The 26,674-nt window shown below is 34.6% G+C and overlaps 1 protein-coding gene across 1 annotated transcript in view; it reads right to left on the bottom strand.

The window, feature by feature from the left end:
* Positions 1–26,674, bottom strand: part of MIPOL1 (mirror-image polydactyly 1) — a 327,574-nt gene that overhangs the window by 84,749 nt on the left and 216,151 nt on the right. The window contains exon 11 of the mRNA XM_045799749.2: positions 20,397–20,491. Coding sequence (XP_045655705.2) covers positions 20,397–20,491 — 95 coding nt within the window. The remainder of the gene's footprint in view (positions 1–20,396; positions 20,492–26,674) is intronic.

Here is a 26,674-nt window from a genome sequence, read left to right as displayed (position 1 = left end):
GAGAAACGGAGCCTTTAAACAGGACGGTTAATTGAAAGTCCCTATTTGAGATCTTTTCCCCAAGCACACAGGGCTGGTGCCCTGATGTTCGCCAATAAGCAAAGAGTCTGCCATCTTTAAAGAAATTTACTGAACTGCTTAAAAATGAATTCCCTGGAAGAAGTTAATTGGGATATGCACTCCCAAGTCAAATAGTCCTAGTTTTGTCACTTGTAGAATTTCTTATTCACTGGATAGAAATTAAAGTGAACCCTGCTAGTTTATGTTCCCTGTTCTACCCCATACAATATTCTCCAGCACAATTCCTATACAGGGTAGATATAGACCATTACACAATAGCTAATGAAGTACATACCAGACATCCAGCTTTCTTTTTGTAATTATGAAAAGACATATGATGAGAACCAAAGGATGAAAGAGAAAGAACATGGCAAATAACCAGAAAGCTTGACTCCTCCAAAGAAACAATTTAGACAATAAAAATTAGAAAAAAATTAATGCAGAGAGAAATGAGACATTTGATTATACAAGATCAGAATGCTATGAAAAAGGAACAAAAAATGAGATAAACATTTTTAGAGAATAAAAATACCACTGGCTAAATTAAAAGTTAATAGAAGGACGTGACTAACCGCACGACAAGTGAACGTACCTAATGCCACTGAACCACACACTTAAAAATGGTTAAATTGGTAAATTTTGTTATATATTTTACCACAACTAAAAAAAATGAATGTGTGGGCTTTTATGCAACTTGTTAAGTGGGAAAATATTTCCAAGAAAAGCTCCTCTAAGCCAATAGCTATGTTGAAAACTTTGTATCTACAGACAACTTATTTTTATTCTTGGAAATGGAAAGCTACTTAAAAGCGACAATGAGGGGCGCCTGGGTGGCTCAGTCGTTAAGCGTCTACCTTTGGCTCAGGGCGTGATCCCAGGGTCCTGGGATCAAGCCCCTCATCGGACTCCTCCGCTGGGAGCCTGCTTCTTCCTCTCCCACTCCCCCTGCTTGTGTTCCCTCTCTCGCTGGCTGTCTCTATCTCTGTCAAATAAATAAATAAAATCTTTAAAAAAAATAAAAAAAAATAAAAGCAACAATGAGAAGGTAGACTTATATAAATAAATGTTTCAAATCTATTTGACCAAACAAAACAACCAACAAAAAACAAAATTTGAAATGAAATTGAGATAATTTTTAAACCATGTAATAAAGTTAAAGATTGAGAAAATACAGAGAAAAAATATGAAAGAACCAGTCTGGGAGGTGAAGCAGCTGGCAATTAGAAAACCAGAAAGAGACATCAGAAAGAAAATAAAAAGGAGGAGAGCAAACCAGCAAATAATCTTAAGGAGCATTTCTCATATATGACAGACAAGAATCTTAAGATTGAAAGCATCTATAAGTATAGAGTGCAATAAATTAAAAAAGATCCACTCTCAGACCCCTCCTCAGGAGACTTCAGAACACCAAGGTAAAAACGTTTAATACCTCCCATTAGAAAAAGTCTACAAATAAAGTCTACAAAGTCTACAAAGAAAGTTTTCAAAGAAAGACTAATTTGAATCATTCTGGGATCAGTTACTCAGGGAGCAGAAAAAGAAAAGAGTAATATCTTGAAAGTTTTGAAGGGATGTAATTTTCAAATCTGAATTCTATATTCGGAAAACTCCTCTACAATCTACACTTTGTTCGGAAGTTACTTGTAGAGGGAACAAAAAGCAAGAAAGAAGACACGGAATCCCGGAAATAGTGAAACCAACCCCAGTAGAGCAGTGGAGAGGAATTCTAGGATGATAGCTGTGCAGGACTCCAGAGAGCCACCAACAGGTTGAATAGAGCAGGAGGGAGAGAGGGCTCCAGAAAGTAAGAGCGACAAGATGGAAAAAGCTGAAATAATAAAGCACAAGATCCAAGAAAAAGAAAGGTAATTAGAAATTTCAGGCAAGATAAAACAATTGTACAAGAAAAGAGTCATGGCTCAAGTAAGAAAGAAACACAAAATATGGTATGATTTTAAGGACTTGATGGAGTAAAAAAAACAAACAAACCAAAAAAACCCCTTTGTCTTGATCCAAAAACATTCTCCTTTGGCACAGGGGTTGACAAATTCAATCCAAAGGAAAGGAATTGTAATTCTTGAATTCCACATAGCAAACAGTCAATTTCAAATAGGAAAAGTTTTAAATCTTAACAGTAGTCTGTACATAAAGAATAATTTCATTACTAATTCCACTTAAGGATATATGGAAAAAAGAAAACAAAATTCAAATTCTTTACCTTCATTCAACTTGCTGAATACGTTTTAAGACAATTGGGACAATAAGAGTTCTTCATAGATCTATATATTTGCTATTTCAATGTTTTCAAGAAGCCTATATTAGTCGGTGTTATTTCTGATAAACATAATTATTTAAAATATAATCCAAGTGCATGTATGCCTTATTTGAGTATTTTGACAATTTTGTGGATTATCTCTGCCAAAGACTTCTTCTATTTTTTTTTTTAATTGGTAAATTAGTTGCAGAATCCATTGACAGGGAGATGAAAAGAAAATGGAATAGAGCTATAATTCTTAAACATGACTTTGACATGGCCAAAATTTCAGCAACCTGTTTGATCAAGTACTGATGTATGCAATGTCAAAAATACTCCTCAGGTGACAGAAGGAAGAATGTAATCTTGTGCTATTCCCCTTGTTGTTGGCATAAACCAGAAATGATTTTAAGGTAGTCTTTGAGAATGTCTGTGGAGTCATATATGAGAAAATTTTGAAGAGTTATGTAAAGATATAAACCTAAAGAACTTAAACATGAAGGCATAAAGGAACATGTCTGCAATGGAATTGGAACAAATATTAATGAATGCAAAAACTGTAAGTGACCATGTATATGAAAGAGTCAGCAGAATACTGATTTTGCAGTTTGAGGTCCTGTTGTTATTTTAGTATAAATAACAGTATATAGGAAGACTTTCAGTTTTCTAAGTTCCCTTTAGGAACACTTTTTCCCCTTGTGCTCTCTTGCTTAACCCCACCCCACTCATTTTAAAAGGCGACAACATAGCAAACAATATTAACTTCCTTGTAAAGATTTTAAGACTATTTAATATTTAAGGAATACAGTGAACTATTAAAACTTTGAAAGCTGCTAATGATTTTGCTAGTTATTATTAAGTATTTATTGGCAAACAATCTTTAAGAAAGTCAAGAGTCAAATCAGAAGACTTTTGCTGGGGCGCCTGGGTGGCACAGCGGTTGAGCGTCTGCCTTCAGCTCAGGGCGTGATCCCGGCATTATGGGATGGAGCCCCACATCAAGCTCCTCCGCTATGAGCCTGCTTCTTCCTCTCCCACTCCCCCTGCTTGTGTTCCCTCTCTCGCTGGCTGTCTCTATCTCTGTCAAATACATAAATAAATAAAATCTTTATAAAAAAAAAGAAGACTTTTGCTATATATTAGAACTTACTTGTAATAACATCAATCAAAACAAAAATAATTTCCTACCAGCAACACTGTGGGCACATTGTAAATAAACTGCTACTGTCCTAGAACTCAGATCACTTTCAAACTAAGCAGCATATACAGGACACCTTGCTTCATATTCTTGTCTCAGGAAACATGCTGACTTTTGCAATGATACTTCTCCAGTCTTGTACTGGCCCACACTGGCTACTGCTGCTATTGCTAGAGTATGGCCACTATTCCTCTTCAAAAGGAAGATTGGTAAGGACTGAAGAATTTTCAGAGACAGAACATAACTGGGGCTTTTCTTCTGGTGAGTCACTGAAGTAGTATCACAAAACATAGCTTCTAAGAAAAGCACTTTGTTTTCTGTTGATCCGACTTTTTTTGTTTTGTTTTTAACAAAACAGTTTGCAGCTATGTGATGAGGGAGGTATTCTATAATACAGTCTATTCCTTTAAGAACTGTTTTAAAAAATCAGCCCTCAGGAGTCCTGACTTTGGTTTCCAGTCTTGGTCTGCTGTGTCAATAGTCACCATACCTCTTTAGTTCATCCACCAACATTAATCACTGTCTATCTGCCTGTACACTGAAGATAGGCACCAGTATCCTTTAACTTCTTTGAGCAAAATAAAGTCACATTATATCTGTGTTAATAAAAAAAGAGAGCTCACTGGAATTAAATATTAGGATAAATGAATATGTCATGTTGACTCTAGCTGCCAGTGGGAGCAAAATGCAAATTAGCAGCATCAACAAATAGTATCGAATTATCCACAGACATATAGGATTGTTCTACCTCTTGTTATTCTATTTAAGTTTAACATGTTCTTATTCTTGCAGTTTCTAATATATACAATGCAGTGACACAAAGAAATATCTGTAAAACTATTAAGCATTTCAGTGCCAAGTGAGTGTATCTGGAAGCTATGACTGGAAAGCTACCCAGACTGACACAGTGCAATGAGGTTATATCTTATTGAAGTGAAAATAAGGAATTCGTATAGTCTTCTAAAACTGTGATAAGCATCTCTCACTGCGGCTAGAACAAGAAAACAGAACTAGAATCTAATCATTTATTTATCATACAAATAATTACTTAGCACCTACTATAAGCTGGACAGTATATTAGGTGCTGGGGGAAAATTCAAATAAGACGAAGTCCCTGTTAATTTTTGTGAATGATGTGAGGTAAGAGTTAAAATTAATTTTTTTAAAAGATTTTATTTATTAATTTGACAGAGAGAGAGACAGCCAGCGAGAGAGGGAACACAAGCAGGGGGAGTGGGAGTGGAAGAAGCAGGCTCCCAGGGGAGGAGCCCAATGTGTGACCCTGGTATCACACCCTGAGCTGAATGTAGACGCTTAATGACTGAGCCACCCAGGCGCCCCGAGTTAAAATTAATTTTTTACAAATAGCTACACAGTTTTTCTATTACTGCTTGTTGAATAGGTTTTACTTTTCCCTATGAATTGCCTTGTCTTCATTGTTGAAAATAAACAGACCGTATGTGAGACTCTTTTCTAATCCAATGATCTACATGGTCCTTTCACATTATTAGTGTCTTGATATTTGTGATTTTATGGACTGTATCTTGAAATCAGGTAGTAATTTTCTTCCAACTCTTTCTTTTGTAAAAAGAAAGCATGTCATTCCCTTTTATGGTTGAATAATATTCCGTTGAATGGATCTATCACATTCTGTTTATCTATTCATTAGTTCATGGACATTTTGGTTGTTTCCACTTTTTGGCTATTGTGAACAATTCTGTTATGAACGTTACTATACAAGTTTTTGTTTGAATACCTATTTTGAGTGGAATGGAATGGAACTGCTGGGTAATATGCTAATTACCAAGGCTCTATATCTGTAGCGAATGCAGGATCAAACTTAAATGCGTGCTAGCTTTCAAATTCCTGCAACCTTCTCTCAGTTCCGTGATGTAACACATTATACGCATTACAACTTCCTCACTTTCGCTTATTCTGTTCTTCCAGACTGAAATGCTCTTCTTCCTCCTCCTCTCTGTCAGAATCCTACTTGTTCATACTTCAGTTCCCAAGCATTCCATAAAACATTGTCTATTTCAATCTAAAATGATTTCTCCCTTCTGTGATTTTCTATGGCAATGTCAAGTAATTTTATTTAACAGCACATAATTTCTTATGCTCATTTTGAGTATCTTTTCTATCTACTGAATTATAGTTTTTTTGAGGGTTAGCAACTGAATCTTATCCTCTGTTACTTTACTCTCCACAGGAGATTGCACAGTCCTTAGTATACAGTAGGCTCTTGATAAATTCATATTAAATTGAAAATGGCTATTTGGCTAATGATTACTTCTACGGTTAATATAGTTAATGTTATGTTAGTGATTTTGCTAGAGTAGTGATAAAACAATACAATACTACAACATGCAAATAAAAATAAATGTGTGGATAAAATTACTTTCAGGCACAGTATTTATCTTCTCTAGTCTGACATATGATATAACGCTAGAGCTTAAAAGTTATAAAAAAAAATTCAGAGTAGTCTATTTATAAATCCAGACATTGACTGCGGTTGTAATTTGTATAGTTTGGTTGAACACAGACAAAGACTGTTAAACTCCAAAGCAGGTCAGATTCTTTTACCGTTTTAACATGTCTTTAACGTGGTCTCAGAGGTGTGTTTAATGTGACAAACATATCAAGCATATCCAAATCAGGAAAATAATGCTGAAGTACCAGTTTAGCCTCAGCAATATTTCTGAGAGAGGCAGGGCTGGGGGAAGCTGTCCAGTAGAAAAGTAAAAGGCCCAAGTATTGGATGGGTTAGGTAATATTTAACTTCTGTTACTGGCCCTGATGTGACCTAGGTAAGTTCACAGCTCTGTACTTCAGTTTCCTCATCTGTAAAAATGGATAATATCTCACAAGGATGTTGATGGGATTAAAGAAGATAACGTATGTATCAAACTCCAAGATAAAAGAATTAGAAAAATAGCTTTAAAATTACATATTTATTATTTTCTGGGGTAGATTTTAAAAAAATTTTATTATTATTATTTCTTAAAGATTTTAGTTGAGAGAGAGAGAGAGATAGTGAGAGAGAGCACAGCAGGGGACGGGGAGAGGGAGAAGCAGGCTCCCTGCCAAGCAGGGGGCCTGATATGGGGCTCCATCCCAGGATCCCGAGATCATGACCTGAGCCAAAGGCAGACACCCAACTTAGCTGCCCAGGTGCCCCTGGGGTAGACATTGGAAGAAATGGTATATTTTGAATGTGAACTCTAAAAATATTTTTAATAAGGTAGAATAAAAATGAAAAATTATTAATTTTCTAATTCTCAATAGATTTCTGACCATTAAAATGTTCCTGTGTAAAGAAATAACCCCGAAAATAAACTGTTCATAAAAAAAGAGCCAAATCTAAGTTCAAGCACATCATTTTGACTAAGTATTTTTTTTAAAAGTATCCTACAACAAGAAAAAAACAAGACCTCTAATTCCAGTGAAAACTTGTTCTTAAGAAAAATCAAACAATTGCATATTGCAGTCACAATATTGTATTTTGAGCCAAAAATAGTAAAAAAAAAAAAAAAGGAAAGAAAAGAGAAGAAATGTATTAACAGAATTTCAAAGAAAAGTGAATGACAACTCAATATAAACTCAGCAGAGGGATTATAATAACAATGGTTCATATTTATTAAATACCTAAGCCTGTACCCAGCAACTGTACAAAGCATTTGGCATGCATTATTTCATTTGATTTTTCTCAAAAATAATATGAGGCAGGTAATATTACAGTTCCAATTTTACAGGTCAGGAAATTGAGGCTCAGACAGGTTAATTACCTGTCAAAGGTCACTTAGTCAGAACCTATACCATCTGTCTTACTGCAATGTCAGCTCCGAATTAAAACATTGTATCGTACCAAAAAAAAAAAAAGAATGCAAAATAAACATTTAACAAATAAAACAATAAACAAAGATCCAATTAAATCAGATTTTAAAATAAATGAAGTTTTCTTCATATGAATTATAATTCAAGTCTATTTGTCACCTTTTCATCATGTTACTAATTATAAACAAAAAAGAAGTAGCTGTTAAAAATCATGTCAGGACACAAACAACTAATAATACTTGACTCCTTCGTTTCACTTTAGTTTTCAGGTAACAGAGTAGAAAAACTAGATAAATGGTTATTTCAATTCTGAATCATATACAACAAAACATAAAAAGTGAAATCAAACCAAACAAAATCAGAAAACTTATATAACTCAATTATGAGCCAATGGTGTAGTGTGTTCAATGTTCTAGAATAAAATCTCAATTTTCACATTCTTTCATATAATCGAGGTTTCAGAAAAATTTCAGCTGTTTTTTTAGAACAGATGTCCTAGCCTGATAGGACAACGAAACTTTTCATGGATTAATGTACATTAAAATATTTATTAGATCAATAATGTCTAATAAAACAAAACTAAAGAAAATCCTTAGGCTTTTGAATTTCTTGATTCTTTCATGTAGTAGCAAATACTGTTTATTTCTGATCTAATCAGAAGCAGTTATTTGGGAAGTGACTGGAAGTATATTAATAGAATACTGACAGTCATAAAATAACACCCTTCTAAGCCTAAAGGAAAAAGATATACTGTACAACATTTAAAACTTAACAAATAAGCAGAATAGTAAACTATAATAATAAACTCACATGTTTCATAAACATCTTGGGTTTGGAATTATAAGAGTAACAAAATATTTTTATATTGACCTGAGCTTATAATACAATTTGTTTGGAATTATGGGAAAAACATTCAAGTAAGCCTATTTGGACCTTGCAAACTTTTGGAACACCAATTTAAACTTCAGAGAAAAACTAGTCTGTGATTTAAAGAGTGAAAACTTGAGCAACTTGTATATAATTAAGACTGGAATATTTACACATTTAAATGCCTAACTGCAGGAAAACATTTGTCCTTTTGGGATAAGCCCAGATGGAAGGGACCCAGGGCAAAATGACAATGTTAAGTCCCGGATACCGGCCTGTACTGCCAGTGCCATACAGTCTTAAAAATACTGTGGGATCATCATCATCCTCAGTCAATATTTACCTAGCCTTTTATGACAACAGTGGCATTAGAAATCAAGAGTAGCTCAAAGATCTCAGCTTATTATATCTTGTTCTATAGGTTAACAAATCGTTATTTATTGTTTTCATGGTTAATGAATGAGAATGTTCCTGAAGAAAGGTTTTCAATGATTAGCTAATATTTCCATTTGTCAAATATTTTAAACTAGTTTAGATTTAATAAAACTTTTAAAGTATCCTTTAAAAGTATACTTCAAAGCATTAAGAGTATCCTTTAAGGTATCTTTTAAAGAATTAATAACATATATGTCATGTATAGAAAGGAAAGAGAAAAACATTTATAATTCAAATATGCTAAATTAAATCTAATTGTACTCAATGAAGTCTCTTGAAATAGGAAGGAATTATCTCCTTTCATTGTCATTTCTGGCCATAGCTATTACTCATAGCATTGGATTTTTTTTTTTTTTAAAGGCATCCTTTTCCTTACTAACCTGCCACGGCCCCTGCTGCTACCAAGTGGCAAGAGAATGTTTCTGTTAATATATTTTTTAAAGTTGGTAATTTTTTAACATTTTATTTTTAAAAGTGCTTGAATTTCTGCAATGTAAAGTACTTGAAAAATAGTTTGAAATATTTGGCAAACTTAAAACATAAGTGAGGTTATCATTTATAGAAATGTATTCCATAATGTAGATTTACAGTAAATTCATAATGAATCTGATTTGAATTTTCATTCCCTTATGTATCTTATCTTTTTGTAAAGCACAATACTAATAACATCTATTAAAGAAAATGAACTTTCCTATCACATACACATACATATGTGGGCATTACAGATCTATTTTTTAGAGATGGTTATTTATTTCTAGGCATCAAATTTAAATTGTTCAGGTTATGGATAATAGTATTTTTTAAAATCAAATTCACTTTATATAAAAGTAATGCATACTCATAAAAACTTCAAATACTTTATTAGGGTATGAAATGCAATGTAAAATTTCCTCCTCTCACACTTAACAGATAATAAATCTGTTACACTTAGTCCCATTTCCCGGCTAACATACTGTCAAGTTTCTGACATATCACTATGTTTAAGCATATATACATATGTTCAGAAAACTTCTACTGACTATTAAAAATATGCTGAGGACTGATTCAGGTGTAAGATACAGTGGTAAACACAAAAAATCCCTGTCCCTGCAGAATTTAATTTCTAGAAGACAATCCACAAATAGAGTATAGGGTCATTTGTGATTGTCTATTATAAAGAAAAATAAAGGAGGGTAATGGAGTGATGCAGAGAGGAGATAGGCTATTTTAGATGGTCAGGTACATTTATTATTATTTTTTAAAGATTTTATCTATTTATTTGAGAGATAGAATGAGAGAGAGAGAGAGAGCACGAGAGGGGGGAGGGTCAGAGGGAGAAGCAGACTCCCTGCTGAGCAGGGAGTGCGAAGCAGTACTCCATCCTGGGAGTAAGCATGGATGGGCCAAAGGCAGTCGCTTAACCAACTGAGCCACCCAGGTGCCCTGGTCAGGTACATTTAAACAGAGAGTTGAACAAAGTGAAGAAGCAGACTTGTGACATTTGGAGGGCAGATCACTCAAAGCAAAGGAAAAAAAAAAAAGTCAAGGTTCTGAGATGGCAGTATTCTTAGAAGGTTTACAATAATAAGGGAACTAGTGTAGCTAAAGCAAGAGCAGAAACATGTTAATAAACGAGGTTAGAGAGGCAGCCAAAGGCCAGTGCATTTGTAATATGTGTACAAATACTCCTTTTATAAATAAGATCACAAACTACATCTGGGGTCCAAATTATATGCCCATATGAATGAGGCAGATGATTTGAAATGCATGAAGTAGGCAGGACGGGAAATATGGTGAAATAGAGAGCGCGTGCTCTTTTTAGAGAAAATAGCTTCTACTTAGCCCCAGCTGATTGTTGAAACGCACAGGTGTGATGGTTAACTCTGTCAAGTTGGCTAGGCTCTAGTACCCAGATATTTGTTCAAACCTCAGTCTAGATGTTGACATAAAGGTATTTTTTAGATATGATTACTATTTAGATCAGTAGACTTTGAGGAAAGCAGACTACTCTTCATAATATGGGTGGGGGGGAAGCTCGTCCAATCAGTTGAAGGCTTTAAGAGAAAGAAAGAGCTTCCCCTGAGGAAGAAGGAATTCTGGATCTTCGGACTCATGACAGCAAAATCAACTCTTCCCTGGTTCTCCAGCCAGCGGGCTTACCTTGCATATTTTAGACTGGTCACCTTCTACAAATGCATGCAAATTCCTTAAAATTAATCTCTCTCCATGTATGTACACAGTGTCTTGGTTCTTTTGCTCTGGAGAACCCTGACTAATACACACACCATGATATAATCATAAGGGTTCCAAGGTGGCAAATCTTCCAGTTTTTATTTTGACAATTAACTTAATATTTTTAAATAAGGTGCTGACTAAACAAAACATCCATAGGAAAGATTCTAAATTATTTTTTCACTGTAAGAAACAATATTAGAATGAACATGACATATGATGTTGATATGTGATAATATTGCTTCTTGAGGTAATTCTAAATTTCAAAAAAAAGTAAAATCCAAACAAATATTTCTAATAACATTTTTCAAATTTGAACACTGTTGGCCTGGGAAAAAATAAGCTTTGTTGGCAGATGACATACTCTCTTACATGGAGACCCTGTTTTGCCCCACACCCTTGCAGATGACTAAGCAAGATGTTGGACTAGGTCCATACTATTTCCAATCATTTTATTCATCATTGAATTCTTATTGTATGCATGGTACACACACAACTATTCTGAAGAAATGTTTCATCTGAAGAAACTTTCAATCTAGTGATAAATTTCATTGTTTATTCATTTGTTTGGCAAATATTTACTGAAGGCCTGGGTGTATATAAAGAATAGCAGCCCTGGTAGACGAATTAAGAGAAATAGTCATACAGCTATTATATAGGTAAGCATGAGGTACATATTGTGAGACAGCCATTATGAAGAACTATGGTAGTTAATTTTTAGGTAGAATGAGATCATTTCTGGTTGAGAAGATAATAAAAAGATTAATGGAATAGTTGGTATTTAAATTGTATTCCGAAGGCTCAATAAGAAGGTGATAGGCAGAGATGGAGTATTCCAGGAGGAATAGGGGACATATGGGAAAGCACTGGAGTGGGGACTTGTGGGGTGTGTCCAGGAAATAGTGAACGGTTCATTTTGGGAGTGCAAATAATAGTTCGGTACAACAAATATTTATTGGGTTCCTACTATGTGTGAGGCAGTGTACTGGCACCAGTGACACTGCTAGGAATGAAATCAGCAGGCAAAAAGATGATGGGTGTAATAGTAATTCAGACATAGAGGTGGCAGAAATAACAAGGTTATGAATGTCAGGTTAAAGAGTTTGGAATTTATTGGATAGCTAATGTGGTATCATTAAATAGTGTTAATGCCTGAGTGAGAGGTTGAAAATAATGTTTCAGGAATTTTAAGAGGAGTAAGGAATGGAGACAAGTAGATGAAGTAGGAAGGAAAAGCCTGGCCAGGAGATTGTACAAGCCTGATCTGAGGTAGGAACTGTGGGAAATAAGGCAAAAGTAACAGACACTACAAGGAAAAGTGTAGTAAAATTTGGCCACTGATTACAATTGTGAAAAGGGATATAAATGAAAGATCACCTATGCATGAGGCAACTGGCGCACCTGTGGAATCAATAATGGTGGTGATTCTGTGCCAAGTTCAAGGGGCACACTACTGTTTTATCTAATAAAATCTAAAATTAAAATTTTCTTAAGCTAATAGATATAATGTTAATAGATGGCAAATACTAGGAGAAAGCCCATTTTAACTCTGGGCCTCTTGCTAAACACAATGATTAAATGACAAAATATTTTGTTAAATGCTCTTAAAAGAGGAGGAAGGGTCATTTGATTGAAAAACAAAGAACAGTATAACTGTACATGATGAATTTTAGTTTTGCTTTTTAACTTGTTGTTAGAATAAGGCCCAGCAAATAGTGAAAACAGACAATGCAAAAAAACAGCCTTCTGGATACAAAGTCATAGAAGCATAAAATATTTCAGTAGAAATTGCCTTTTACTAGTTTAATAGTTGCCTTAATCTGAATAAGGCAAAACTTTTAAAGTTATCTTATCAATAAACTATTAATTTATTTCCTTGCACAGTGCTTTACAGTTTTCAAAAAACATCCAAATATATTATCTCATTGATTTTCATAGTAAGCGGGTCAGATATCTGTTCACAGGTGAAGTAACTGACGTTCAGAAATAACTTATTAAATGTTATGTTTTATAATTTGAGAGGAGAAAGGAAAGAATCTTTAATAACTATATTCCAAATCACTGGACATACAGAAAATGCAAACCTTAAGTATTTTGTTTTTCAAACTTCGTTTTAATTTTTCTTTTTGTTTTGCATTCCAGAGCCACCAAAAAATATATATGGTGTTCGAATAGTAAAGGTGAAGCCAACTGTGCATTAAAAAGACCCTGAAAATAGGTGCAACTTAATAGTATAAGAAGACAGTTCTATTTTTTCTTTTTAAGATTTTATTTTTAAGTAATCTCTATACCCAACATGGGGCTCGAACTCACAACCCTGAGATCAAGAATTGTATGCTCTACTGACTGAGCCAGCCAGGCACCTCAACAGTTCTTGATTCTAAAAAAAATAAATAAATAAACATCACTAAACAAGAATTTAATCTACCTCACATGAAAGGGTGACAAATTTCACAAAATGTTAAAGCTAACTATAAAAAGCCCCTAGTGTCAAAGTTAGAGAAACTGAAACATAGAAAGTTTGGAATTTGCCTATGTTAAAAAAAAAAATCTGACTAATGTCAAAGATGGAAGAATTTGGGTTTTCTTTTGCTCTTTTTACTACTGCTTTAGCAGTATGGTGCCATAACGCAGCTTTGTGAATTCTTCTCGAAAACACGTATGTAACAAATTTTTTATGTCATTGGGCAGTCCAATTAGCACAATTGATTTGAACACTAAATGAATGACTTTAGAATCAAGTGTTCAACCCCTCTCATTGAGGGATTGAATTGAGGAAAATGTTGCTCCCTGGCTAGAGCCTGCATGCCCTAGTCACTGCCAACTGTCTTATCAGTGCACAGTTCTAACTGAGAGAACATACGGTTCAAGGAAAACCTATCACCACCACTAAAGAAACAAACAAAACAAAACAAAACAAAACAAAACACCAGCTCTTAGTGACAGCAATGCTTTTGATTGCTAAGGATAGCATACACAGAGAAAAAATATAACTAAGAAGCAAAAGACTCATACTAAATAAAATTTAGAAAAAGAATGTAGAAAAAATTAAGAATTTCATTCTCTTTTTCAATATATTTTACATGGGCTCTATCTTATGGCCTCTACAACTCGGAAATGTATATTACAAACCAGTTAGTATGGCTCATGTTTAGTCCAGTTTTCACGATGTCAAACATGTAAGTATTCTATTAAGAAAAGATTTCTATGATTAAAAAAATACTAGTATAATCATAGGAAACATACTACCTTAAAATATGAAGCATTCTATTCAATATTTTTGGTCTAAAATGTGAAATTTACCACGTTCTGAAAGGCATCACAACTTCCCACATGGAATCACACAAAATATAATACAAACTTAAAACATAAACTGCTGTTATTATAAATACTGAATCCTAGTTTACTGGCACCAAACAACAGGATCTAATTGTTATCTACACACTTAAATTTACACTTTTTTTAAGCAAAAGGAAACATAAGGAAGCACTATAAAATCAGCAAACACTGAAACTGAGGCATTCTCTCGATTAGAAAGAGGTTGTTATTATTATGCCTCCTGAACTTAGGAATGCAGCACTACAGGTTTACAGTAACAGGAAAAAATCATTACTAAATACAAATCTAACCCTTACAAGTTTAAGATCATTCCCTGATGAAGCTGTTTAGACTGAAACTAATGAAGCTGTTGCAAATGAATTTAACATTTAGCACAGCAATGAGGAGGTAGTAATACTTTACTAAAAGCACTTCTGTAATAAGTGAAACTTATTCTAAATCTTCCTGTTGCTATTCCTCTCTTGTTATCCCTTCTGCTTTAATGTGAAGGAGCTGTCAGTTATGATGGTTAAGTTTAGTATCCCTACCCATCCACTTCATTGCCCCTGTCCCTAACTCTGCCAAAGGAAACCAAAGGCCAACATTTCTCTTCTTAGTACTCTTTTCAAACTAAAAGGACAACAGAAGAGAGAAGCTCAGAAAAATATAGTTCCATTTTCCGTATTTCCATACAGGGAAATGGAATGGTTATAGTAACAGTAGTCTTGGTGCACATAACCCAGCAAAAGAAAATTATTTTTGGAAAAGAATTTAAAGAGAATACAGTCATTATCACTAACTGGCAGAACTAAAGGCAAGGTAGAATGAAAGTCATCAGCATATTTTAATCTGCCCCTAAAACTAATAACTGATCATACGTCCTCCCTGGCTTTGGCTGTTGGAAAGCTGAGAGCCAGACTTATTCTTGATGTTTATTCATTCTTTTGCTGTTTCATGGTATATACATACAAGCTGTATACTGACTTGCTCCTGACGCTAGCTTACTGTCCTATTCCTTTATTTTTCCTAGCTTATGTTTTCTTAATTATTGGTGAATAGCTTTGTTTGACATGATAATATACACACATGTGTACGTGTGTGTAAAACTGACTTGAATAACTGAAAATATATTTTTTCTTAAACTTTGCTACACAACATTTATCTAGGAGTTCTTTACCCATACTCAGACACACACACACACAAATTACAGAATTATTCTTGATTTTCTTCACATAAAAATGGAACTTTATCCTATCCTCTATAACATAGGAAAGTGAGAAAAAAACATATCTCTATGAATACTAGTTGTGTTTCATGTATGGATTTGTAACCACCATCTATTCGAGTAAGAAATACTATTTACTTTCATTCGAATCAATTAAATCAGAATGTGAGCTCCCATGAAATTTCAGCGTTGTTCTTTCTGTAATTGCCTCTCCCTTCCCAGAGTCTTATGAGCCAGGGATTTTTCCCCTATCCTATTTTAAATAAATTTCTGTATATCCTCACAGAATGCTCTTTGTACATTTAAAAAAAACTGTGGTAAGATAACATAAAACTTACCATTTTAACCATTTTTAAATGTACAATTCAGTGGTACAAAGTACATTCACAATGTTGCGTAACCATTACCATTATCCATTTCCAGAAATTTTTCACCATCCCAAACAGAAACTCTGTACATATTAAACCATAACTCCCCATTCCCTCCTCCCCCAGCCCCTGGCAACTCCCCATCCCCCCCTTCCCACAGCCAGTGGTAACTCTATTTTACTTTCTGTCTCTACGAATTTGCTTATTCTAGATACCTCATAGAAGTTTAAATATACAATATTTATCTTTTCTCTCTGGTTTATTCTACTTAGCATAATGCATTTATTCATGTTGTACCATGTATCAGAATTTCACTTCTTTTTATGGCTGAATAATATTCTATTGTATGTAAATAACACATTTTGTTTTTGCATTTATCTGTTGATGGGCACTTGGCTTGTTTTGTTTTCACCTTTTGGCTAATTTGAACAATACCGTACGGACATTGGTGTGCAAGTATCTGTTTGAGTCCTTGCTTTCAATCCTTTTAGGGTATATACCGACGTGTGGAATTGCTGGATCATGTGGGAATTCCATGTCTAATTTTGAGGAACCGCCAAACTGTTTTCCACAGCAGATGCATCATTTTATATCCTCATCAACAACGCATGAAAGTTCTCTGTACCTTTTTGTTTTGATAGAAATGTTGATCTTCTTAAAGGACGCAACTTTGCTCATAGACACACACATTTTCCTGCGCGTCACACACAGTACAGGTTTCTTCCTTTGATACATATGGCTGTTTATTTCAACATGTAGCTTTTATCTATCTATTTTTAGGTCGTTTGCTATTACGGGTTTACAGTGAGTACCCAATATTTTCAGACAATATCCAAATGGGTATTCAATACCTTAGTTTCATAAATCTTTTACTTCTTCATATCTAGTGACCCCTCCCTCCTCTCAATTTCATCTACTTCTAAGGCAATGCTTTTAATATTGTCAATGCTCAGTCTGAGTGCTTCACCTCTGAGATCTTAAACAGCAAAATTCCACTTTCTGCCTACAACCTCTGATCCTTTTAGCTCTTGAATTTTCTTATTCCCACTACGTTTGCTCTTTGATCTCAAGATTTAGGGTTTCTTGATTCCTCCTTTTTCTCTCGGTATACATGTTCTTTCAGTTTTATTTCCTGCTCTGTTTAGCTTAGACTATCATTCTTCGTTTCAACAACTTTTTGCTAGTTTACTTTCAACCACTCTACTCTCCATCATTTCAGTCCTGCAAACTTGTAATCCTGGATCATTTCAATCCTTTGCCTTCCGTGCTACTCTACAAGATAGGTAAATGGGCTAAGTTATGCAACTGTACAAACTAGAACTCAAACTCATAGGTAGCATCTATGCCCAGCTGGCTCTTCAGGACTGCTTGTCTTGTTCGTCTTGTCCTTATTCAGTTCTCTTTCCCATTCCCTTCAGGAGCTACTTTTTCCCATTCCCTTTCAAAGCCTCCTGACCTCTGAACGTTTGAAGCCCACAATCACCCTCACTTTACAGAAAAAAATGAAACTCTTAATTGTGAGCTGAAATTTGTTTCTATTTCACAGCTATTCTTGTCTCCTTCAGTCCTGTCTGTGAGCACACGGTGACCATCTTCCTGTTCAAGGCAAACGCTTCTGCAGATTCTAAATTCCACCTCTTCCTATTTCTATAGGAATCCTGTTCCACCCATAACAATTCTCTCCATTGGCTCTTTCCAATTAGTCATAAACAGGCTCAAGTATCTGCCATTTTTCAAAAACAAAAAACAAAAGTCCTTAACCTATCTTCCTTTCTTCTCAACTATCATTAACATCTTTCTTATTCAAGTTTCTTCAAGGACCACTCTATTGTCCAAATTACTACGCTTCTTGACCTCTACTCTTTAATTCACAGAAAACTGGCTTCTGTATCTAATGCTTTATTAAACTACTTCTGTGGCAGTTACTAATGACCAACTAATTTCAAATAAAAATGGACACTTTTTTGGTCCTTATCTTCCTTACCCATTTAGCATTGGATGACCTTTTTTTTTTAATAGATCTATCTCTTTCTTTGACTTCAGTGGCATCCATTTTGATTCTACTCCTACCTCACTGACTTTGTCATGTAAAAGTAAATTTATCTTAACATTGGTTGAGCACTAATAAGCTAAATACTGTGGTAACAACTGCACATACTTAACTGTATGACGTAGCTGCTATAATTCTAATTCCACAAAAAGGAAATGGTCTTGGAGAGGTTCATTTATATAAGTCACAAAAGGCAGGGCGACCTTGGCAAATCCCAGTAGCTTTACCACACTACTAGCTTTTTTTTTTTTTTTTTAGAGTAGCAGTGAGAGGGGTACATGTGAAGCATATCTTTGAGCCAACAATTGTTAGCCCTTTATCAAGAAGAGATTGTTTAACTCTGTTATATTCATGTAGATTAAAAAAGTCTTAGGAAAACAAGAATTTTAGCTTCACAATTTTCAAAAAATTTTCAGTAACCTGCAATTCAGCAAAAAGAAGGAGCATTAGGAACTGACATCAAGGTTTGTTTTTCAAGAAAAAATGTCAGTTCATGTAGGATTATATGCCTCTCAGAATTCTTGGACATTGTCACGATATCAACAAGCACTTGTCCTATCTGACAAGGATGGCAGGAGAAGGTTCCATGAAAACTCTCCCTTATCAATAATGTGAAGCTCCTTTGTACCGCACTGCAATATCCAAAGGCACAAATCACGCAATATTCATAAGTCCTAGTAGAGGGTTTAATAAATGCCTCTATTATTCTACCAAGAAGAGACCCTAATTTGATGCAGCTACCTGAAATGTGCTTGTAAAGCAGCATCCCTCAAACTCGGATACATAAGGGAATATCCAGGGAGCTTAAAACACACTGACAACCTAGTCCTACCTCAAGAAACTGATGGAATTGGCCTGGGAGGAGATGGGGATTAGGATTTTTAGAGGCTCCTCAGGTGATTCTAATGCACAGCTGTAGTTGAGAAGTCGTTGGTGTAAAGTATGGAGGAAAGATTGTCATACCCACTCTATAGTTACAAAGGGAAAAAAAGGGGCTGAAAGGCTGGGATGTCTTCATTAATCATCAGGTTTCTGCTTACCCACATGATCACACATAGACATTGTTTCTAACTGCAGACAAATGATTCCCCAGGCAGTCATCAATCAAACATACTTAATATTTAAAACTGCATTAATTCCTAAGGCTACTATGACAATGTACCACAAACTGGGAGGCTGAAAACAGAAATTTACTGTCTTACAGTTCTGGAAACTACAAGTCCAAAATCAAGGTGTCAGCTGGGTTATGCTCTCTTTGATGGCTATAGGTGAGAATCCTCCCAGGCCTCTTCTACATTTTACTGTTTGCTGCCAATCTTTGGCATTACTTGGCAGTGTGGATGTCAGGCACAAAGTTGTCTTCTCCCTGTGTCTTTAGATAGCCTTCCTCTACGTGTGTGTCTCTGTGTCCAAATTTCTCCTTGTTTATAGAACATCAGTCATATTAGGTTAGAGCTCATGCTAATGACCTAACTTTACTTGGTTGCCTCTCTAAAGGCCTTATTTCCAAATACAGTCACATTCTGAGATTCCAGGGGTTAGGACTTCAACATATCTTTTTTGAGGAACACAATTCAACTCATAACAATAACTAACTACAATATGCCAGTAACATTGCTCTAACGTAGGCATTCTTGGGATGAGAAAAAAAATTCATCTTTATTTTTCACTCTTATGCAAATATAGCATTTCTCATAATTGTGAACATAGGCAACAAACTATAGTAGTACTGTTTAGTGCTTCTTGAGAATTTGCACCCATAGGAACCACTGGTGTTTACATATCACATTTTAGGGTTTCCATTTATCCCCAAAATACCATTTACAGTCATCAGTACTTTGAAATATAGTTAATAGACTTGCTGTTAGACATACTAATTTAATGTATTAATAATGATGTGTGAATATAGTAATATATCATGACATAATACTTTCATAACTATTTCAGTAAAACTGATTTTCATTTAACTGCATTTTTTGCACTTAACAACATTATTCTGAGAAGGGGCAAAATTAAAAGAAAATCTTTCAATAATCCACAGCCCAAGTTAGTTAGTGAATTCTTATACTTCAGACTTGAGGGTTTTCTAATCTTATTAAGTATCAGAGAACATCCCGGACATTGTACATCATTTTTCAAACCTTTTTTTTTTTTTTAACCATGACCCATTGTGCAAATATATATATTTACACATAACCCAATACACAATCTTAACTCTCTCTCACACAACACAAAACTGAAAGTAACACAAAACAATAATTACCCTTACTATATATAGGAGATGCATGCTGACATTTCCTATTCTATTTCTTTTCATTAAAAAATGCCAGTGTGACCTACTGAATTAATTTCACAACTACTCTTCGAGCATAAATTAAATAAGTGTTAAAAATCCTTCAGTGGCATTATAAATTTCTCATATTATATTATAATTGGTGAAAGGCTGTTATTACTGCTATTCATGCACTATTTTAAAAATATATATATCATTTCAGAGGTGGCATTTAGATGAGCAAACAGTTCAATAGGGCCAGGCCAACAACATTTATTTATGCCCAGGTTAAAAAGAATTTTACCTGTAGTAAACTCGAAGTGTTTGGATTTCTTCTTCTAGTTTTTTGTACTGTTGAATTGCGGTCTCTCTGGCTTGTTGCATGGCCAACAACTTTGCCTGTAAGGAATTAATATTTTAAGAAATTTAATATTAGTTTTGGTAGGTTAGAATACAGTATTGTAGTATAAATAGGAGCCTTAAGTTTGTGGTAGTTTTAAAATCTATCAGTATTTTCAGTAGTGTCTCATAATTTCCCACAAAATAATCAAATTATATTAATAACAGACATATTGAAGACGAGAACATATTAAATTTACCAAGTTTGCTCATTACTCAACCTCAACCTTATTCATCTGTATCATCAGATATATGCCCTTCTGCAATGTTTAACTTTATACACAGAATTCAGAATGTGGAACATGGGTTCAGAGCAATATCTAGAGTCAAGATAAGCACAATGGGTGTTTCACTTACAAACTTAATGTGGCTCCACTCCCTGATCACACTAGGTTTTCTTTTAACTTTATTAATAGTAAAACCCAGAAAATTCTAAATATGTTGTTAAGCTATCTTTGATATTTAATGTGAAAAAAATACACAAGACTATAACCTGATTCTTACAGATAGGACTTAACCTTTTCAATTCCTTTTCTGCAGAACAAAAATCTCTAAAGGGAGTAGACAACAATCTTGAATGTTAGAAGTATTTTTTCCAAAGGATGTTATTGTTCCTCTCTGCCTATAGTATTCAAATTTTAAAGGGACTGTAATCAGTTTTTTGACAGAGTTCAAAGTCGCAGTTTTAAAAGAATTGCCAACTTCCAACCATCTTTCCCATTGGGTTTCAGGCGTAGCCAAAAAGTTTTCAACGAAACTTTTAAAAAATGGTACTGGTAAGTCAGATTTCAGTTTTGTTTACTCGAAATTTGATTTGCATGAAAAGACTGTCTTTTACTTTAAGTGGTGCTTGATAGGTAACACAGAACAAATTGTTATCAAACACCTCACAAACTACACTAATGGCAATAATTAAAAAGTGATTGAGTTTGGAGACAGAAGTTCACTAATTTTGCTGAATTCATATGATTTTACTGGGATTATTTTCTTGCATAAGAATAAGGTCATAAGGGGCGCCTGGGTGGCACAGTGGTTGGGCGTCTGCCTTCGGCTCAGGGCGTGATCCCGGCGTTATGGGATCGAGCCCCGCATCAGGCTCCTCCACTGTGAGCCTGCTTCTTCCTCTCCCACTCCCCCTGCTTGTGTTCCTTCTCTCGCTGGCTGTCTCTATCTCTGTCAAATAAATAAATAAAATATTAAAAAAAAAAAAAAGAATAAGGTCATAAGGCAAACTGTGAAACCCTGACCACAGGAAAACTAATTAGTGTAATGTAAGTGAATGCTGGACAATGCCACTTTTCTATTTTAATAATGGAGAATAATAAAAACAATGTAACAATTCAGGTCTTTGTATATAACTTTAGGAACGAAATTAAATAATTTGTTCTCTACCTGGGCTAGCAAACCTAACAAAGAGTTACTTCTTCATTAAATTTAAGATGTTGAGTGCTTGCTTTAACAGGTCACATTCTAGAATTATAGATAAAACATTCTCAAAAATTATAAAAAGCATTTAATAGGTGGCTAGTTCTTTATGTCAAAAATAGACAGCTTTGCCAATTTTCAGTAAACTATAAAATGTGATTGAAATGGTAACGTGGAAGACAGAGATACCCACAGTGACTAATGGCCAAAAAGATTCACACAAAAAAGGACATATCACATTGAACTTATAAAAATGTCGAACATCCTGTTGCATGTATTTAAGAAATATCAAATATTGGACAGGTAATAGAGAGTTTGCTAAATATATGAGAATGCTAAGTACCTTAGATGATTATTTTGAATTTTTTTTTAACCTGATACTTTTGCAAAAACAAATAAAAACAAAACCAAAAAACCCCCTCCAAAACCAAAAAACAAAACCAACAATGTTCTGGTAGGAAAAGGCCATAATGAAGATTTTTGCCTAAGAAATTTCTGCAATAAAAATGGGAACATGAGAATTTTACTTAAATTTCTGTGCTTCAGGTAATACTGACTTTCTCACATCTCACATTTAATTGGCTATGAAGATCTGGTGTGGCTTCATAGCAATCCAAATGTCTAATCTTATGCCTAGGCCCTGTTGACCATGTTTGAAGCTATTATAAACTTCCTGGCTTTCCTTTATCAGATATACGTTCATCCGGCCAGCATTTCTGTTTTGGGGAAATACCCTTACCCTCTGCCACAGTGATCCTGTTCAGTCCTGGTGGCTAGGATGAACTTCATTCCCCACCACCTCGGGTAAACATAATCCAGGTTGTTCAAAAACAGTACTCCATCCCACCAGTCCCAGAAGAAAACTGAATCCTGACTATTACATTTATCAATGGTTCATTCCTTTATGTCACTGAGTAGTATTCCATCATAGGGATGTACCAAAATCTATATATCCATTTGGCAGTTGGTGGACATTTGGGGGTTGTTTCCAGTGTGGGGCAATTATTAATAAAGTTCCTATAAACATCAGCATACTGGTAATTTTGTGGAACAATGCCTTCATTTCTTTTAGGTAAATACTAAGGAATGGAATTGCTGGGTCCTATGGTGTGTATAATGTGTTTATATGCTTCATATAAAGTTATGTACTTTATAAAGTTTATACACTATAAAGAAACTTCCAAACTTGCTGCTTAAATTAATGTAACTTGAAAACATCTGTGCTTAACTATAATGCCATTTGTTGAATGCCTACGATGGGTTGGGCATTGTATCAAGTGCTTGAAACCCTATAGTCTATCCCCATGATCAACCTGTGAGATAACTCCAATTATCTTTATTTTAAGGTGATAAAATTGAAGTTCATGAAAACTAAGCAACTTGCAAGACTATATAACATTCTGGGATATACATATGCAAATATACATAAACACTGAACGTATATATGTTTACACACATACACATATATGCTAGGTCAACCTACATTCTCAAGAACATATGACAGATGACAAAAAGAATTTACTTAGGAATTTGAGAAATAATACCAATATGTGGGTTCACAAGCACGTGATTAATTTTCATATGTCTCATATGTCTTAGCCACACTTGCAGGGAAAAAGGACAAGGAGAGTTGTACTAGATACTCTTGAGCATGCTGCCTTTTTATATTTCACTCAAGCCTTTCCACATATAATTGCTCTTTTTGTTCTTTATTCTAATTCCTCCGAAACTTCAGCTAAGTTTTTGGGATGAAGGAGTCTTGTAACTGGGAGTAATGTGTGTATTTAGTCTTACGAATGGGAACAACCGGGAGTTAACACTGTACTTAGTCATCAGCTGAATCTTCTACTTCTCAAACTGTGTGCTGGTTCATCTCTCCCTAATACTAGTCAGAATATACTCCATCAAAATTTACCTATTAAAAACATTTATCTTCTTGACTAAAACATGGCCTCCTAAATCCACTACTTTTACTATTGTAATAAAAATTATTTCCGGGGCACCTGGGTGGCACAGCGGTTAAGCGTCTGCCTTTGGCTCAGGGCGTGATCCCGGCGTTATGGGATCGAGCCCCACATCAGGCTCCTTTGCTATGAGCCTGCTTCTTCCTCTCCCACTCCTCCTGCTTGTGTTCCCTCTCTCGCTGGCTGTCTCTATCTCTGTCGAATAAATAAATAAATAAATCTTTAAAAAAAATATTTCTAAGCATATATAGTCACAATTGTATTTTTAAAACTATCTAAATAAATTTTATGAACTTATCACCAAATTTCATTGAATCTAAGATACTACTGATTTTAAAACACTATAATTTTATGCAGAAAAATCATGCCAATAATACTTCTAAGACACCATCTATTGTAACAAGCATACAGCAATGTTAAAATGTGAAATGAGTATTTTAAGTATTTTATTTTATTTTTTTAAAGTAGGCTCCATGCCCAGTGTGGGACTTGAACTCATGACCTTGAGATGAAGACTCTGAGATCAAGAGTTCGATGCTGTACTGACTGAGTCAGTCAGGTGCTTCAAAATGTGAAATGATTTTTAACCTAATATATTTCCCTGCTCCAAAACAATAAAATTCTCTTCTGAGCAATATCAAAATATCTTTTCCTGGCCCGTGGCATGTGTTTTAGATTTTTTTCTCATCTCCTCACTCCACTCACACACCAAAACCATACCTTGTCCTTTTCTTATGAGTAGTATTCTCTATTAAATAAAGAGAACTGTAACATTCTGGATCCTTTCTTTTGTTTTCTATATAAGGAAAACTTCGAAGTTTTCATTGTGATCTTCAATGATGTACTCCAGAGTTTTATATGTCCTTCAGCTACCTTTCAGACTTATTCGCAACATGTAAAAGGTATTGCTTAGAACACCTGGGAGAGGCAGCTGAACTAATTCCAGGCGAAGCAATGGAATCAAAACATCATTTGATAACAGTTATTGATAATAAACAAGTTTACAGAACAATCTGTGTTTTATATCTTTAATATCTTCTCCCTATAACTTTTTTCCTTTTACCATTATCTTTTTTTGTTTCCAGTTTTATTGAGATGTGATTGACAGATAACATTGTATTAGCTTTACATGTACAACACAATGATTTGATGTATGTATATATGGTGAAATGATTACCACAATAAATTTAGTTACCATCCATCGGCTCACATAGTTACACATTTTTTTCCTTGTGATGAGAACTTTTAACATTTACTCTCTTAGCAACTTTTAAATATATGATAAAGTACTGTTAACTTTAGTTACTATGCCATACATTATATCCCCAGAATTTATTTACCTTAAGTGAATTAAAAAAAAGTATTTAACTAATGTTAGTTTAGTCTTATAATTGAAAGGCTCATTCTAAGACTATATTGTGAGCAATGCCATCTAAATAGGACAACCATTTGTATTGTTATCAAATGAGAAATGAACTACATTGTTTCCTTAGACACTTATCTAGTACTTTAGAATGACAGACAAAGAAAACAGTACACTATCTATATCACTGAACACTATTGTTATGGATATTGTGGAGAAACCATTTTTATCTTACTTCAAAATCCTGTTTTTTAAAAATGTGTTTTTAATAGCAATAGTCTAATATAATTAAGCCTTCCTTTGGTAATCCAAGACCATTAATGGTAATCTGTTTTTATCAGAGAACGGAGCATTTGATCTTATGTGTGATATCTGCTAAATAAAGAAACATACAGTACAAATTAAATCACAGAACCAAATAATTTTAGACCTGAAAAGGATCTTAGAGGTAATATAGTCCCCTACTTTATAGGTGAGGAAATTGTTGTTAATATATGTTTAAGGGAACATTTGGAAATTGTCCAAGGTTTCATAGTTGGCTAGAAGGAAAGCTGGAACTAGAATACAAATATCCAAAAAACACTGCTTATTCTACCATACAACACCACATTTCAATATGGCATAATTTAATATGTATGTTAACTGTTTTAACAGAATTGTTTTATAGAGTAATCATAAATGTATAGACTGTGTTACACTATTGAACACATTTGTAAGGAATCTAATTAGATAACGTTCAAACAATACATCAAATTAGAAAATTGCTTAATAATATGACTATAGACATCCTAGTATTTGACTTTTTTTAACCTCAGAAGCAGGTTATAAACCTAGTAAAGACACATAACTAAATATCATGCAAAAGGGTATCTAAAAAATTAAAAGCTACTACCAAAAGGATAAAAATGACTGGATTTCAATTACACCCCCCCTTCATAGGAAAACTGGGATTGCTCACCAAAGTATATTACCATAGCGTATTGCTCTTTAACGACTATTCCTAAGAGGTAATATTTTGTCCTCATGAGATACCTGTCAGACCAAGGATAATCAGGTTCCAGACTCAAAAGCAGTCTTATATGGGGAGAGGAGGGAAGATGGCAGAGGAGTAGGGGAGCCTATTTCAACCAATCCCCTGAATTTAGCTGGATATCTACCAAACCATTCCGAACAACGAAATCAGCCTGAGATGTAAGAATATATATCTAGATTTCTACAAGCAGTTAAACACCACCTGTCTTGAGGTAGGAAGGGTGGAGCAGTGATTCTGCAGGCAGATATTGGAAGATAAACAGAAGGGGGAGAGAGCCCCATAAGCTGGCGCCAGGAAGGTGATATAACACTGGAGCGCAAAAGCGTCCTGCACTGGGGACCAGGCACAGACTTGCAGACTAGTAGCGGTGGGGAAAGGACTTTAGTCCAGCCCCCAGA

The sequence above is a fragment of the Ursus americanus genome, chromosome 35, assembly GCF_024610735.1.
Source record: "Ursus americanus isolate L20-20 chromosome 35, mUrsAme1.1.p, whole genome shotgun sequence".
Lineage (NCBI taxonomy): Eukaryota > Metazoa > Chordata > Mammalia > Carnivora > Ursidae > Ursus > Ursus americanus.
The sequence above is the reverse complement of the archived record's forward strand: the minus strand, read 5'-3'. Positions and strand labels throughout refer to the sequence as shown.